Source organism: Hipposideros armiger, unplaced genomic scaffold (assembly GCF_001890085.2).
Source record: "Hipposideros armiger isolate ML-2016 unplaced genomic scaffold, ASM189008v1 scaffold_195, whole genome shotgun sequence".
Lineage (NCBI taxonomy): Eukaryota > Metazoa > Chordata > Mammalia > Chiroptera > Hipposideridae > Hipposideros > Hipposideros armiger.
The window spans coordinates 168,767-184,691 of NW_017731545.1; the positions used below are offsets into that span (position 1 = coordinate 168,767).

The 15,925-nt window shown below is 40.7% G+C and overlaps 1 protein-coding gene across 1 annotated transcript in view; it reads left to right on the plus strand.

Moving 5' to 3' along the window:
- The first annotated feature begins 2,767 nt into the window (after nucleotides 1-2,767).
- Nucleotides 2,768-15,925, plus strand: part of DTD1 (D-aminoacyl-tRNA deacylase 1) — a 191,919-nt gene continuing 178,761 nt past the window's right edge. The window contains exons 1-3 of the mRNA XM_019653101.1: nucleotides 2,768-3,015; nucleotides 9,571-9,661; nucleotides 12,839-13,074. Coding sequence (XP_019508646.1) covers nucleotides 2,973-3,015; nucleotides 9,571-9,661; nucleotides 12,839-13,074 — 370 coding nt within the window. The 5' untranslated portion in view covers nucleotides 2,768-2,972. The remainder of the gene's footprint in view (nucleotides 3,016-9,570; nucleotides 9,662-12,838; nucleotides 13,075-15,925) is intronic.

Genomic DNA, 15,925 nt, shown 5'->3' on the forward strand with positions numbered 1-15,925 from the left:
TAGAAACTACCATATACTATTGTGGATATTAGATTCTAGTGCTATTTATTATCTTGTTTTTATTGTTGTTTATTTGTTTGTTTGTTTTCTACCTGTTAACTGGACTGGATCTTAAATTCTTCCAATTCCCTCCAATATCTGCCAATGACTCTCCAAACTAATGTTACCAATTTTCTTTTATCCTTTGACTTGGAATCTTTGAGCACTGAAACTGCTCTTTTCCCAAGGCCATGCAAGCTAAAGTTGGACAACTTGAAAATAGACTTCAGAGGAATCACCACAACAGCTCATCTATGTACAATCTTCATGCCTATTGCAGAAAGATCACCAAAAACATTCAAATTGCGGACCACTAGAATCTATCAGACTATAACTCCATGTCTTCACTCCACCTGAAAATGATTTGAGACGGACATCTAGAAATCTTCTCAACTGCTTGCCTTCAGAATTCAAACTGAGATTATAGTCTGTTCCAATCATTAACTTTAGTTTTCTTTAGTTTCCATAGAGATGCCTCTTATTAAATACCTGATTGCTTGCACCATAGGCTTAACTTTGGGAGCCCACCGGCATCACCACTTCCTGAAATGAGAAATAACTGTTTAACTGAACTGAACTTTTCTCAAGCAGACTGGTTTAATGAGATATAGATTGTATCAACCCGAATTCTGGAATGAGAAACTTCCAGGGATGTTTCTGAGGCAGGAACTGTGGGGAGTTCAGAAAGAGCCACCCCAACATGTGCCTCTGTGGTATGTGGATTATTTTGAGCTAAAGGCAACTTTAGCTGTGAGATTAAGAGAAACTTTTGCCCCTTCCTGAACTACCTAGAAGAACTTGAATTGGGGTTTTGCTCATAATAAGAGACTATCAGAGATAACTTTCTTTGATCCATTTATAGTGCAGGGCAAACTACTAATTGCTAAATATGTATTCTCCTTGCAATGACTCTTTGAAGACCCAAGGCACTTTACCTTACCCCTAGCTCAGAATGTCTTTTTATTTTCTTTAAGTCACAGAAACTTTTATTGGAAACAAATGAGTTTCAGCAAAGTGCCATTCAGTGCACGCTGCCCAATGAGCGAGGGGGTTGGAGGGTGTAGGGGGGGCCAGGAGCCAGCCCAAGCCTAGGGCAGATGACCACTGGGTCCTGCTCACCGGGTATTGGGCCCTTTGGGCTGGAGTGCACAGGCCCAGACCTGACCTGGTACAAAATACAAAAATAAACTCTGGGGTCCAGATGTCCTGCTCATTCAGAATGTCTTATATACCCGTTTTCCCTTTCTGTCTTTGAACTTCTCATGCATTTGGGGGTCTCTGATTTTTGCATGTATGTGGGTTCTGATACACAAGTATGTATTACATTTGATTATTTTCACTTGGTAATCTGCCTTGTGTCTATTTGATTATTAGACCTGCCAAAAGATCCTTGGGGGTAGAGGAATGTTTACTCCTCCCCCATACATGTTATACATTTTTGGCAGAAATACCATAAAACTGATGTTGTGTCTTTCTCAGAGCAATACCAAGGAGTATATGATGTTTGTCTTATTACTGGTGAGGTTAACTTTAGCTACTTTATTAAGGTAACTTAGTATGTAGTGTTAACATTCAAGCACAGTCGTTTGTAGTCTTTTCTGGCCAAATGACTGTTCTTTGTTCTTTATTGAATGCTTTCTGTTGTAGGGGGTGGAAAAGCTTTCCTCAACACTTGTAGGGTCCCTGGGTGGGTCTGAAAATTAAACTGACAAAGACAGATGAACAGGAGAAAAGCATACAAATTTATGTTTTACATGTGCCTGAACTCAATCAACACATGACACTGGAGACTTCATAAGTAACTGAAGACTGGAAGAAACAGATCTGAGTGATTTTGTGCTAGGTTTGATGAAGAGTGGGTCGTTGTGGAGGAATAGGATAGGTCAAGAAGTATGAGGTAAGTGTGGCAAACTGGGGGAGACCTAGCAAAGCCTGTTGGTTCTTAGGAGATAAGGATGCTCTTTCCTTCAGGTGTAGGGAGGGAACCTCTCACATGAAGGTTTTATGACCTGTCTCACGGGAGAATGGTCAGGGGAAAGTCTGAATGACTTTCCTGCTTCTGCTGTTTTTGCAAACTCCTTCAGCTTAAAATATGCAACATGCCAAGGTGCCATATTTTTGGGGTAGTGTGTCCTGAACCTCATCATTCTACACCTACCAATGCTATTAGAGGACTGTAAGAAGAAGACACACAGCTTATTTTTATCAGTGATAGTAATTTGTGAGGGTAATACTTGTATAGTCCTTTGCGGCCGTCTAAGCACTTTTACATAGTCTAGTTTATTAAAATCTAACAATTCTTTGAGGGAGAGCTAAGTATTAGTATTTGTATTACAGGATAAATTAGAATTACAGAATTACAGTATACATCTCTGCACTATCATGACATGGTTAAGTCAAATAAATACTTAAATAGTTAAACGGCTATTTTATGCAGCAGCTCCTGTTGGTTCTGAAAAGCCACTGAGGCAAGAAGACAAGAAGAAAACAATCTGGGAGGATCTTGGGGTTGAGGGATGGAAAAGAGGAAGGACGGGCACAATTAGGATTCAGGACAAAGCTGAGATTTAGGCCTGGGGATGTGAAAAAACAGATGCGGAAACCATGGTGTTGGCAGACTTGGTCTGGGCAAGGACGGGGATCCGCGGGGTCGGAGGGGCCCAGCTGTGGGTGGAGCAGGACGAGAACGGGGCGGGGCCTATCACTGGCTGAGCGGCGTTATAGTTAAGCCTCAGGTGGGCGTAACCGACGTGCGCGGGCCCAACCTATGGGTGGGAGTGGCCGACATCGGCAACCAGTCCCCAACCTGGTCGGACAGGGCCCACCCGCGGGCTTCCTGGTTTCACCTGCGGAGGGCTTTGGCCGCAGAACCACTCGCAGCGTCGCGAGGCCGGAAGGAGCGCGACGCCGCCCCACTCGCCCCAACCGGCGCCATGAAAGCCGTGGTGCAGCGCGTCACCCGTGCCAGCGTCACAGGTCAGTCAGGCGGGGCCGGGCCCGGGAGGAGCCACCCCTGACCTCGCGCCGGGCGTCCCCAGCCAGCCCCGCGACAGTTTCCCCGCAAGGTCCCCGGAGCCGCTGTGCCCGCTGCGGCCCCTGCGCGAACTCGGCCCCCGCAGCCTCGAGTCACCAGCTGGCTCGGGGCGCAGCCACGGCCCCGCGCTGTCCATGTGCTCCATGTGCTTGGCGGTCCCCAGCGCGTCCCTGGCTTCAGTGTCTCCACTTTGGGTTCACTATAAACACGCCTTATTAGGTTTTTTTTTGGTCCTGAGTACAGGGTGGTATAACCTTCGAGCATCCCCATGGCCCGTTCTTCAGTGGAATATTGCACAAACAACATGTACGGAGCATTTCTGGAGCACTAACACCCCCTTTCCAGCATTCTGTTTTAAATTTCCTATTTTGTCCATTGTCTAGTTTTTATGGAGTTTGCTTCCCAACAAACTACACAGATATGAGGAGTTGTTTCTATGGATGAGTTCTAACAGTTGTGTACACCCACGTGATCAGCCCCCAGACTAGCTCTGCTCCCCAGGATATCCTCTTCCTCACTGGCTGAACCCTGCAGGGATGTCAGAATCTAAAGAATTCAAGGTGAAATATTTCTCTTTCCGACCAGTTTCTTGTGGACTAATCCATTAGTCATCATTTGATCACTGTAGTTTGAACATCACGGGTACAGATGATCTAAAAACAAAACAAAATCGCCTAAAGAAACAACCAAACACAAGGAAACCACATACAGGTGTTTAGGTCTGAGATTCTACTTTTCATCCATGCCTAATGTTTTGTAAGCTGTTGTAACTGTTTTTGGATATGGCCCTGGAGTAATATGGAATAGAATAACACAGGGATTTATGGAATTTTAAAACGGGTTATTTTAATTTAATTTTATTTTTTTAGCATTTCAGTTAATATTTAAGTTCACTGAAAACTGGAACAATTCATGAATGAAAATATTTTTTTGCTTTATTGAGAAGAATCTTGCAGTCTGCTCTATGTGGTCATAACCAACAATGAGTAAACTTTGTAGAATTTAGGTTTTGATCTTCTCTCTCCTGAATTCTCCATTCTGGGGATCTGGAATATTGAAAACATGTATTCTGTGAGATGCGCTGAATAGTTTGAGTGATTTTAGTTAACTATTTAAATTGTATGCTTTTAGTTAAAAACAAATAACCAACCTGCTATTAAAAAAGATAAGTATTAATTGTGGGAAGGTGTTAATAAAAATGGAATTCTCTCTCAGTGCTTGGGGGTGGGGTGGTCCTTGGGGTTAGACAGTCCTATTGGGTCATCGGAAAAGTCATGACATGTTTGCAACAGATGGTGCTAGTTCATTTTTGGAAGTACTAGAGTCATTTGCATCTATGTTATTCCTATGTCATTTGACAGCTGACAGTTCTAGCTTCATTCTAAAACAAATTGAACGATTTGGTTGACTTTTGGAGATTTTACAATAAGTTGAAGATGGAAGACCAAACTGTGCATTTTTGCCATATTTTACTGTTTTACTTCCATAAGGGGAAGAACGTGTCAAGATTGTGAAAAGTTGCATAAAGTTTACGGTGACAATGCTCTACAAGCACGTCAGTGCCAACGATGGTTCACGAGAATCCGTGCTGGTGAATTTGATCTCAGTGATGCTCCTCGGTCAGGGAGACCCACCGAGGTTGATGATGACAAAATAAAGGCATTGATTGAGTCAAACCCATGTTACATGACATGAGAGATTGCAGAAACATTGAACATCCATCATTCAAGTGTTCATGACCACCTGAAGAAGCTGGGATATGTAAGCAAGCTCCATATTTGGGTTCCACATGAGCTCAAAGAAGTTGATTTGATGACGCATGTAAACATCTGCAATATGCTCATTTAACATGAGGAAAATGATCCTTTTTTGAGGCAGTTGATAACTGGTGATGAGAAATGGATTGTTTACAACATGTGGTTTGCAAAAACAGTCTTGGTCCTGACATGATGATTCGCCTCAAACGACATTGAAAGCAGACATTCATCAGAGGAAGGTTATGCTCTCATTGTGGTGGGATTTTAAAGTTGTCGTGTTTTTCGAGCTCCTACCAAGGAACCAAACAATCAATTCAAATGTGTACTGTCTGCAGTTGGACAGTTTGAACAAATCCATTATCCAGAAACGTCCAGAGCTTGTTAATTGTAAAGGAGTTGTGCTCCACCACGACAACGCGAGATCACACAGAAGTTTGATCACCTGTCAAAGATTATTGGAGGTTGGATGGGATGTGTTGCCACACCCACCATACTTGCCTGACCCTGTGCTGTCAGACTTCCACTCGTTTCGCTCTCTTCAAAACTCTTTGCGTGGTATAATGTTCAATTCAGATGAGGCTGTAAATCAGCACCTTATTGAGTTTTTCGCAAATAAAGACAGGTCCTTCTATGAACGAGGATTATGAAGTTCACTGAAAGATGTCAAAAGTTTATTGAACAAAGCGGGCAATATATCATTGATTGATCTTTGTTCTTTTTATCAATAAATGACCTTTGAAAAACATAGACAAAATACGTCCTGACTTTTCCGATGACCCAATAGTTGAATTGTAATAGAAAGAGATTTTCTGTTTTCTTAAGAATGTGACTGGTTTCACTGAAATATGGCTGTACTTGAATGACATTTTATTTCAGGGGTTCTAAAATGTCACTTCCAATTTTATGGTTGGGACAGAGCAGAGTATTAGGAGTCTCATCTTATGTGGCAGATTCACTTTATGATATTGGCAGGCACATTTTGATGCCTTAGAGTGATTATTGTTATAATCTAATTTAAAAAGTTTTGTTATGGAACGTTTTCAAACATTCATTTGATTAAACAGACGTAATAGTGCAGTAACCCCATGTTCTGTCACTCAGCTTCAGCAGCTAAAATCTGAATTGAATCATAGAATGTTGGGAAAGGGATCTAAAATCATTTGGTTTGGGAGGTTATAAATTCTCAAAGGAGAGGTCTCAAGGATGATACCACTCATAGGAAAAATTGACCAACTATCTCAGGTCTTTACTAGCATGTTGATCTTTTGTTAAAATGGTGATTCTCAAGTTTTTTCCTTGGAAATCCATTTGTTTATAATAAAAGATTTCTTTAAACCTCCTACTTTTTCTACTTGTCTCAGGAGGAGGGGCAAAATTTCTCCAAAATAAAAGAGCAAACTATGTCGTTTATACGCTTTGGGATGTAATTTGTTTTCTATTAATGCAATAATACTTTATAAAACTGTTGAAACTCTTCAAATAGTGATTTAAATCACATCAAATAATGGTTCTACTTTTGTGAATCTATTCTGAAAAGATAATCCTAGTGATAGAAGACACTTTAGAGGGATGAATAGGCGAAACACGGGACTTGTAGGGCAATGAAATGACTCTGTATGATATTCTATAATGGTAGATAGAGTATGTCCAAACCCATAGTATGTCCAACAGCAGGAATGAACCCCAATGTAAACTATGACTCTAGATGATATGATGATGTATCATTGTAGGCTCATCAGTTGTAACAAATGTATTCCTGTGATGGGGGTGTTGATAATGGGGAGACTGTGTATGTGTGAGGGCAGGAGGTATAAAGGAAATCTCTATACCTTCTGTTCAGTTTTGCTGTGAACCTAAAACTACTCTAAGAAGTCTATTAAAAATAAAGCTTCAGTGTACAAAACTTTTCATCACCGTGTTATTTATCGAAGTGAAACTTTTGAAACAAGCCATATATCCAGCAAATGGGATGGTTAGTCAGTCCATTGAGTGGAACGCAACTGTTCCACTGGATGGGATGTAACTATTGGGTTGTCGGAAAAGTCATGACCTATTTTTTCTATGTTTTTTGTTGCAAAAATGTGTCATGACTTTTCCAACAACCCAATATTAAAAGATGTTTAGGAAAAGCTTACAACATGGAAAAACCCTTATGCAATGTTACGAGAAAAGATGAGACAAAAATTTATGATCAATAATGTTATAGTAGTTGAAAACAAATATGAAGTAAAAGTCGATGATTAGAGAAAATATCAAAGGAAATCATTAAAATACTAAAGTGCTTGTCTTTGGGTGTTCTTTTTTCCTTCCTGTTTCTTGTATTTTCCAAATTTTCTGTAATACATAATTACTTTAATAGTGGCTATAGCTCAATAATAATTATGTTTTAAGCATTTAAAACATACTTTGGAGAAAATTTAGAAAATATGTTTACATTATAAGAAAATAACATTGATTTATTTAAAGAACAAATAAAACTAAAGACTTTTTCTAAAGCAATGCAAACAAGTAAACAACCCCAATTGTTTACTATTTATGTCAGGGTGCATTTTTTTCTGTTCTAGCTTTTGAGTCAGTGACTCAAAGGACAGTAAGTTGCTCATCATAAGAAAAGCAGCAGGGCCTGCTGAGTGGCTCAGTTGGTTAAGAGCTTGCTCAAAAGTGCGAGCTCTGAGCAACAGGGTCGCTGGTTCGATTCCCACATGGGCCAGTGACGCTGCAACCGAGCTGAGCTGCTACTGAGCTGCCAACAGGTGGCAGGATGGCTCAGCTGGTGAGAGCACATGCTCCTAACAATAAGGATACCTGTTGGAGATGGTGGGCTAAGCCTGCCCACAACTAAAGACTGAACTTGGCACCTTGAACTGAGCTGCTGCCTGGGTGGCTCAGCGGTTAGAGCGCGCGCTCTTAACAACAGGCTGCTGGTTTGACTCCCACATGGGATGGTGGCTATGCCCACCCACAACTAATTGAACACAGAACCTTGAGCCAAGCAGTGCGACTGGACTTGGAGCTGAGCTTGCTGCGCTCTCCACAACTAAGATTGGACAACAACTTGGCTGTCCCCCTTCCTCAATTCCCCAACACTGTTTCCCTCCTCCAAGTCCCCAATAAAAAATCTTCAAAAAAAAAAAAAAAGGAAAAGCAGCAAAGAAGAAAATATTAATTTATTTTACCATAAAAATAAGAGAAATTACGCTTTATTGATATTTCAGGAATGGGTTGGTGCTGGTGCTCCCTGGGATCTGAATGTCAGGTGGTCCTTTGTCAGACACCTGAAGGAAGGAGGGAATTTCTTCTTTCCTTTGCTTGCTGGATACTGTCAAGTCTATGATTCCTTGTCAGGTATATTTATAGGTGTTATTATCCTGCAGAAGCAAACACAAGAAAATGGCAAAGTTGACCCTCTCCTGATTGGAACATTAGGTCAATACATGATAAAGTAATAAAACGTCAATAATCTAATGAGATTTGACAAAAAGTTGGCCCAAAAAATGGAAAATTATGAAGATCAACATTTGAAGTATGGACTTTGATTCACCATCATAATGATGCATCTTGGCCTAAGTACTGTACCAACACTGAGAAACTGTCTAATTATATGAGAGCGTACATTTGGCTATAAATACATACACAAATGTTTGGAATAGGAATATATGTTCAGAAATTGTTTTGTGGATTAGGTGCATGATTCAAAAAGATTTGGAGATCATTGGCTTAGAATGTAACTTTAGTACTAAACTGGGAAATAATGGAAACTTGCTGACTTGAAGCTTAACTTTTAAACCGTGGTTTTGTGTATAATTATCTTTTCTGCAGTAAGTAGAAAATAATTTCTTTATTTTTATGATAAACATTTTCCATTTTGTGCTGTGTATTGTGTTACCAGATTTGCTGATTCCAAGAAAAGAAGGCATCTCCTGAGAAGTAATATAGCTAAGGTAGATTCTCTAGGCAGGAAAACTCTTCTGTTTTTACAGATTGGCAAACTCCATCATAAAAAGTTTCAGGTGTTTTACCCAAGGTCACAGAGATGAAGATGTGGCCCTAAAATCCTGCTTAATGGTTCTTCACAACTTACTCATTCCAGATATAAAATCAGAATGGACCAAAATTATGATTGTCTTACAGCATTTATGTAACTTCTTTCATTTTTGGATACCTACTGACTATGCCAAAGAAGTTATAAGAAGTATGTGTGATGTTTAAACATTCCTAGGCTAGCTATTTATTTATTTATTTTTATTTTTAATTTTTTTTAAAGATTTCATTGGGGAATTGGGGAAGGGGAACAGCATTGGGGAACTGGGGAATGGGAACAGCCAAGCTGCTGTCCTTCAATCCTAGTTGTGGAGGTCGCAGCTAGCTCAGCTCCAAGTCCAGTTGCCAACCAGCTGGTTGTTGGGCAGCCTGCGGCCACTCAGCTCAAGGTGCCATGCTCAATCTTAGTTGCCGGTGGGCATAGCCCATCATTCCATGTGGGAGTCAAACCAGCAACCCTGCTGCTAGGAGCACGTGCTTCCACCAGCTGAGCTGTCCTGACACCTGTTGGCAGCTCAGTGGCAGCTCAGCTTGGGTGCAGCTCACTGGCCCATGTGGGAATCGAACCGGCAACCCTGCTGCTCAGAGCTCGCATTATTAACCAACTGAGCCACTTGGCCGACCCCTAGGTTATTTAAAAGTGCCTCACAGCACCTATTTGGTTCTGAGTATGTTTTTGTTTGTTTGTTTCCTTTCTAGTTGGAGGAGAGCAGATAAGTGCCATTGGACGCGGCCTCTGCGTGTTGCTGGGAATTTCTCTGGAAGATACACAGAAGGAACTGGAGCACATGTAAGAGGTGGATTTCTAAGTCATTGCTGTTTGAATGGGATATGTGGTAGTTATATCCCATTTTACACACACACACACACACACACACACACACACACACAGACACACACACACGCATTACATTATATATTTTATACATATTATATATTACCTATTATATATTTTATATATTATATATACAGAAGGTGCCAAAAAACTTTACACATTTTTTTTTTTAAATTGGGGAATTGGGGGAGGGGAACAGAACAGTGTTGGGGGGGAATTGAAGGAGAGGAACAGTGTTGGGGAATTGGGGAAGGGGAACATTAAGTTGTTGTCCTTCAGTCTTAGCTGTGGAGGGCGGAGCAAGCTCAGCTCCAAGTCCAGTTGCGCCACTTAGCTCAAGGTGCTGTGTTCAGTTAGTTGCGGGTGGGTGTAGCCACGATCCCATGCGGGAGTCGAACCAGCAGTCTTGTTGTTAAAAGCACGCGCTTTGTGCCGTGAGCCACCAGGGCGGTGGCTCAGCTTAAGATGCCGAGTTCAGTCTTTAGTTGCGGCGGGTGTAGCCCAACATCTCGAACAGGCAACCTTGTCATTAGAAGCACGTGCTGTCACCACTTGAGCCATCCTGCCACCTGTTGGCAGCTCAGCAGCAGCTCAGCTCGGTTGCAGCGTCACTGGCCCATGTGGGAATTGAACTGGCAACCCTTGTTGCTCAGAGCTTGCACTCTTGAGCAAGCTCTTAACCAGCTGAGCCACACGACCAGCCCTGTATACACAGTTTAAGAAAGGAAAAAAACTGTATTAAAATTGTAATACTCTAAAGATGAATACAAGTCACATTTAACTTCTGCAATTATAAGAAGTGCTCAAAGTGGTTACCATCAGCATCTAGACACTTCTGATTACGGCGAACTACTGCTTGAGCAACATAGACCAAACTGTTCACTTGTATACATTTTTTTTGGCACCCCCGGTATATATAGAGGGTGCCAAAAAAATGTATACACATTTTAAGAAAGGAAAAAACTGTATGAAAATTGTGCTGATGGTAATCACTTTGAGCACCTCTTGTAATTGCAGAAGTCAAACGTGACTTGTATTTATCTTTTGTTATCAGTATATATTGAGTATTACAATTTTAAAAGTTTTTTCTTTTCTTAAAATTCGTATACTTTTTTTGGCACTCTGTATATGTATGTATATACATACATATATATATACATATACACATATAGATACACACATGCACATATATATTATGAATTATATATTTTATACACACACACACACACACACACACACACACACACACACACAGTAATATCTTGGTTCGCGAGCATAATTTTTTCCGGAAGCAAACTACTTGTATTGCAAGACATCACTCATTTACTATGTTAAAATGTATTAGCAGTGTTTGCTCGTCTTGTGGAACACTTGCAAACCAAGCTATTCACAATCCAAGGTTTTACTGTATATATATACATATATATATATATGTAATATATATTACATATATATATATGTAATATATATGTAATATATATATACTGTGAACTTCCATAGTACTTTTTTATATAAAATGAGTCTCTGTCACTTTTATCCATGTGGCATTCTCTGTGTTTTAGATGAGGAGACCTAGGAAGAGTAATCTGTCAAATGTCACCCATTAAGTGAACAGAGCAGGAACCCAACTTTCCTCCCTTCCTGTTTGCTGCTACATCCATGAGCCATTTTCTTAATACAAAACCCAAGCCTCTTATGAATGACTTCTGTTTTTTAATTTGAGAAATATGATCTGGGCTCTGTTTATGCATTATTCAAATGCTCAGTTGTTCATTGTACACATAAGGGTCTTGAGCTGAGAGAGGTTAAATTACTTGCTCAAGGTCACATATACACATTTAGCAAAAAGCCTGTCTCTGAATTAGAATCTGGGCTACTTAACCTGGAAACCATGCTCTTTTTACTAAGTTAGGGGCATTTGTCATTGCTATTGCCTGACTGGCTATCACAGTACCAATAGTCTCCCTCTCCCTACATTCTCCCCGCCACTCCAGCCTCAGCACCACTTGGCACATTTGCATCAGATGCTTGAATCCATTTATTCTGCCCTTTGGTGCCCAGAGCTTGGGTATAACCCTGCCCAATGGCCTGTTTTGTATTAAGTTGAAAATCAGACTTAGAACTTGCTAAGGTGTTGATGACCGATAAGGACAGTTCAATACCACTTTAGGGGTGTTGTTATTTTAATAACTGTCCCCTGAATACTCAAAGAGACAGTAGAGTGGTGTAGTGCTTGAAAACTGGGGCTCTGGGTCTGAATCTCTTTATGGCTCTGGCATTCCAGAGAGCTATTACTTAACATGGTGGTTAAGAGATTTGACTCAACAGAAGACAAACTCTGGCTGTGGAGAGGGGGTGATGAGTAGTGCCCAGACAGTACCCATATAAAAAGTCAGTGAATTACTGTTTGGAGAGCCCTTGAACATATCTTCAACATCATCCAAAAAGGTGACTTTCCAGTGGTGGGATTTCAGCTTTCATGCAGGTCGTACTTTGCCATGGTTTTCAGATCTGACCTTATAAATGTTACCTGATCCTCTTCCTTCCCAATATGGCTGTCCTCAGTCATCTACATGTATAGGAAAAGCCTCTCTAGGGCTTAAGGAGCACGTGACATAGTTCAGGTGTCTTTCTCTAGATCTTTTTTGCATATTTGCAATATCCATACGTTTTTTTCTGGAGTATTTGTTAAATTGTTCATTTTGAGTAGCTCCAGGAAAGGGTTTAAAAATGGGGTACCATTTATTATATCACAGTGTAAAGATTAAATTCTTCTATAAAAAGTTAGAATTGGACCCATGTTTTGACATCTTTCCTAACTTGAAGGCACAGGTAATGGGGTGCTTGTCATTTTGGTTCCAGTTCCCACCAGCAGCCAATTCAATTGTGAATTGGAGGGACTGGCAAAAAAGTGGAAATCCCAAAACAACTCATTATTACCCTGCATTACAGATTAGGAAACTGAGGCATAGAGTGGTAAAGTAACTTGCTCAAGGTCACCCTTTCTGTAAACGATGGAGTTCTTGTTTGGCAGGATGCTGTTGACATTTTGGGAATATGCAGTGTGTTGGGGGGGCTTGTGTTAGTCCTGTTTCTGTTGGAGGTAGCTTTCACCGCTATTTTTCCCTTTAGGGTCCGAAAGATTTTAAACTTACGTGTGTTTGAGGATGAGAGTGGGAAGCACTGGTCCAAGAGTGTGATGGACAAACAGTATGAGGTGCTGTGCGTCAGCCAGTTCACCCTCCAGTGTGTCCTCAAGGGCAACAAGCCCGACTTCCACCTGGCAATGCCCACGGAACAGGCAGAGAGCGTCTACAATAGCTTCTTGGAGCAGCTACGCAAGACGTATAGGCCAGAGCTCATCAAAGGTAGGCAGGAGAGTCTCTGGGATGCTTCCGGGCAGGGGAAAAGAGAATCTGCAATCCCAACATCTCCTTTTCCAGAAAGTTTGTTGTTTATGCTTATTACTTACTTAAAACAACATAATGGCTGCTGCTACTGCTGTTGCTGTACACATCTTCTGAATGCCCCTGATACCGTTTACCCTTCTTCATTCTTTTTTCACATTTGAAAATTTTTAGCAACCCAGAAGTGTGTTTGATATAGTGATGTTTTATTTTGGTTGGTTACCCCTTCTGACAGAATACAATGCAAGCCACAAATGTGAGCCCCATGTCATTTTAAATTTCTAGTAGCCATATTAAAAACAGTGAAAAGAAACAAGTGAAATTAATTTTAAATCTGTATTTTGTTTAGCCCAGTATATCCAAAATATTATTGTTTCACTATGTAATCGATATAAAAAGTTATTAATGAGGTAATTTACATTCTTTCTTTGTACTGAAGTCTTCTAAATCTGGTGTGTAGTTGATATTCATAGCACATCTCAATTTGGGCCAGCCACATCTCAAGTGCACAGCAGTCATGAGTGGCTAATGGCTATCATATTTGACAGTGTAGGTTTAGGTCTTTGCTTACCTGATCATTGTCAGGAATGCCAACTGAATTTGACCAACCAATATTTACTCTAGGAAATGTCTTGGAATAGTGGTCTTGGTTTATGGGAGAATTATGAATCTGAAATTATGAGCCTTTTTAAAAGGGAGGGGGGTTCATTTTTAGTGTGTTTCATGTTTCCGAGATTAAATTGCATTTAATACCATCATGTTTTGCCTTTTTCTTAAAAGTTATTAGAAAAGAATATTTTGCCTCATTTGGTGATGTACCTCAATGTGAGACCTTTCTAAGTAGAATGTCTCTTTTGCTGACATCATACCCTGTTGTAGACACCTATTAGTTGTTAATAGTAACTCTGGAGTATTTCCTACACTTCGACTTTCTCTGGATTAAACAAACCTAGATCCCTTATTTATTGGACTCAACCATAAGTAATAAAAGTTGTTACTTGATTTTGAAGCCCTGTAGCAAAGCCCCACATTGAAGATTGTCAGCCCTTCAGATTTGCTCGTATTTTGAAGAGTGATATTCCTCCTTTGGCATTTCCTTTTATTTTAATTCTCCTCATACTTGTATAAAGCGTCCATTTGCCATAAGGACAAATGGATTCTATGTGATCAGAACACTCCTGCCTTGAATCAAATCCCACTCTTTATTTGGGTCCTGGTAGAGCAGAATATATTTGCCTCTTCTGGAAATATCCAAGTTTAGAACTCCATTTACAACTCTGGTCATGGATGTCTCCAGTATTTTTTTCCCCACCCCATGTCCACATGGCTTTGCTGCAAACATGCTTTTCCCAGAATTAGTAGTTAAGGCAAGTCCTCTGAATAATTATTTTTCTTTGCTGAGCCAAGGACTAAATGCCACCAGCACTGTCTTCTCTGCTTGATGTTTATAGAATCCTCCTGTTTCTTTTTTTTTTTTTTAAGATTTTTTTATTTTTTTATTGGGGAATTGGGGAAGGGGAACAGACAAGATGCTATCTTTTGTTCTTCAGTCTAGTTGTGGAGGATGTTGCTTCACTGGCCCAAGTTGGCACCATCATTGCGCTCTTCCCGGGCGAGGCAGATCAGTCGCCGGCTTCTGGACGGCCGCTCACTGCGGCTGCTGGCCGCTCACGCTGGCTGCTGGCTACACACGGTAGCCCATGGCAACCCACTGCTACAGGGGCTGCAGCCTACACCGTTGTGGGCGACTTAAGGCAGCCCAGCTCCAGGTTGAGCTGTTGTTCAGCATCTTAGCTGTAGAGGGCAGTGTCACTGGCCCTCATATGTGGGATCCGAACCGGGGCCCTGTGGATCCCAAGCCAGTTCTTAACCAACGCGCCACTCGGCTGGTCCGAATCCTCCTGTTTCTGAGTAATGTCAGACGTAGTTTAGAATGCACTGAAGTCCCTTGAAAGGGTGAGCACAAGGAATATCATAAAAGCATAAGTGAAGGCACTTTAATTGGGAAAACAATGATGGTTGCTAAGGAATGCTCCAGTGAAAACAAAACAGCTTTCATCTAAGCCATTAAAGAGGAGTGTTGAATGTATTATTAGGTGCTTCGTGTTCCTAAAAACACCTTTTACTTTTTTTTATTAGTTTCAGGTGTACAAAACAACATAGTGATTACACATATAAACTCCCCAAAGTGATAATCCCCCCCAAGTCTGCTACCCCTCTGACATAGTACATAGTTATTACAGTACCATTGACTATATTCCCTGTACTTTAAAACATCTTTTACTTTTTGATATGATGTGTATTTTATCCAGGTAATTATATGAAGTGCCTGAAGCAATGTACTATAGACAATATAATTTTATAGTGAGTCATAATTTAAGCTCATGGGATGTGATACATCTGATCTTTTTGATGAAAAATTGAATTATGCAGTTTTAATTAAAATATATTGGGTTGTCGGAAAAGTCATGATGCATTTTTGCAACGAAAAACATAGAAAAAATACGTCATGACTTTTCCGACAACCCAATATTCCCAAAACCTTTGGATTTTCAGAAGCACTACAGTGCCAAAATACGTCTGTTTATTATTATGTGCCAGGCCCTGTGCAAGAGTAAACACTCTCCATTCTATATCTAATTATATCCTCACAGCAACCCTTTAGGTGGGAACTAGGATTACCCCTGTTCTGCAGATGAGGAAACTGAGGTGCAGAGAGGAATCCTGTGGAAGGCCACTCAGCGTATAAGTGGCAGAGGCTGGAATGGAACTAGCAACCATTTCTAGGACCTGAGCTTCATTGACATCTTTG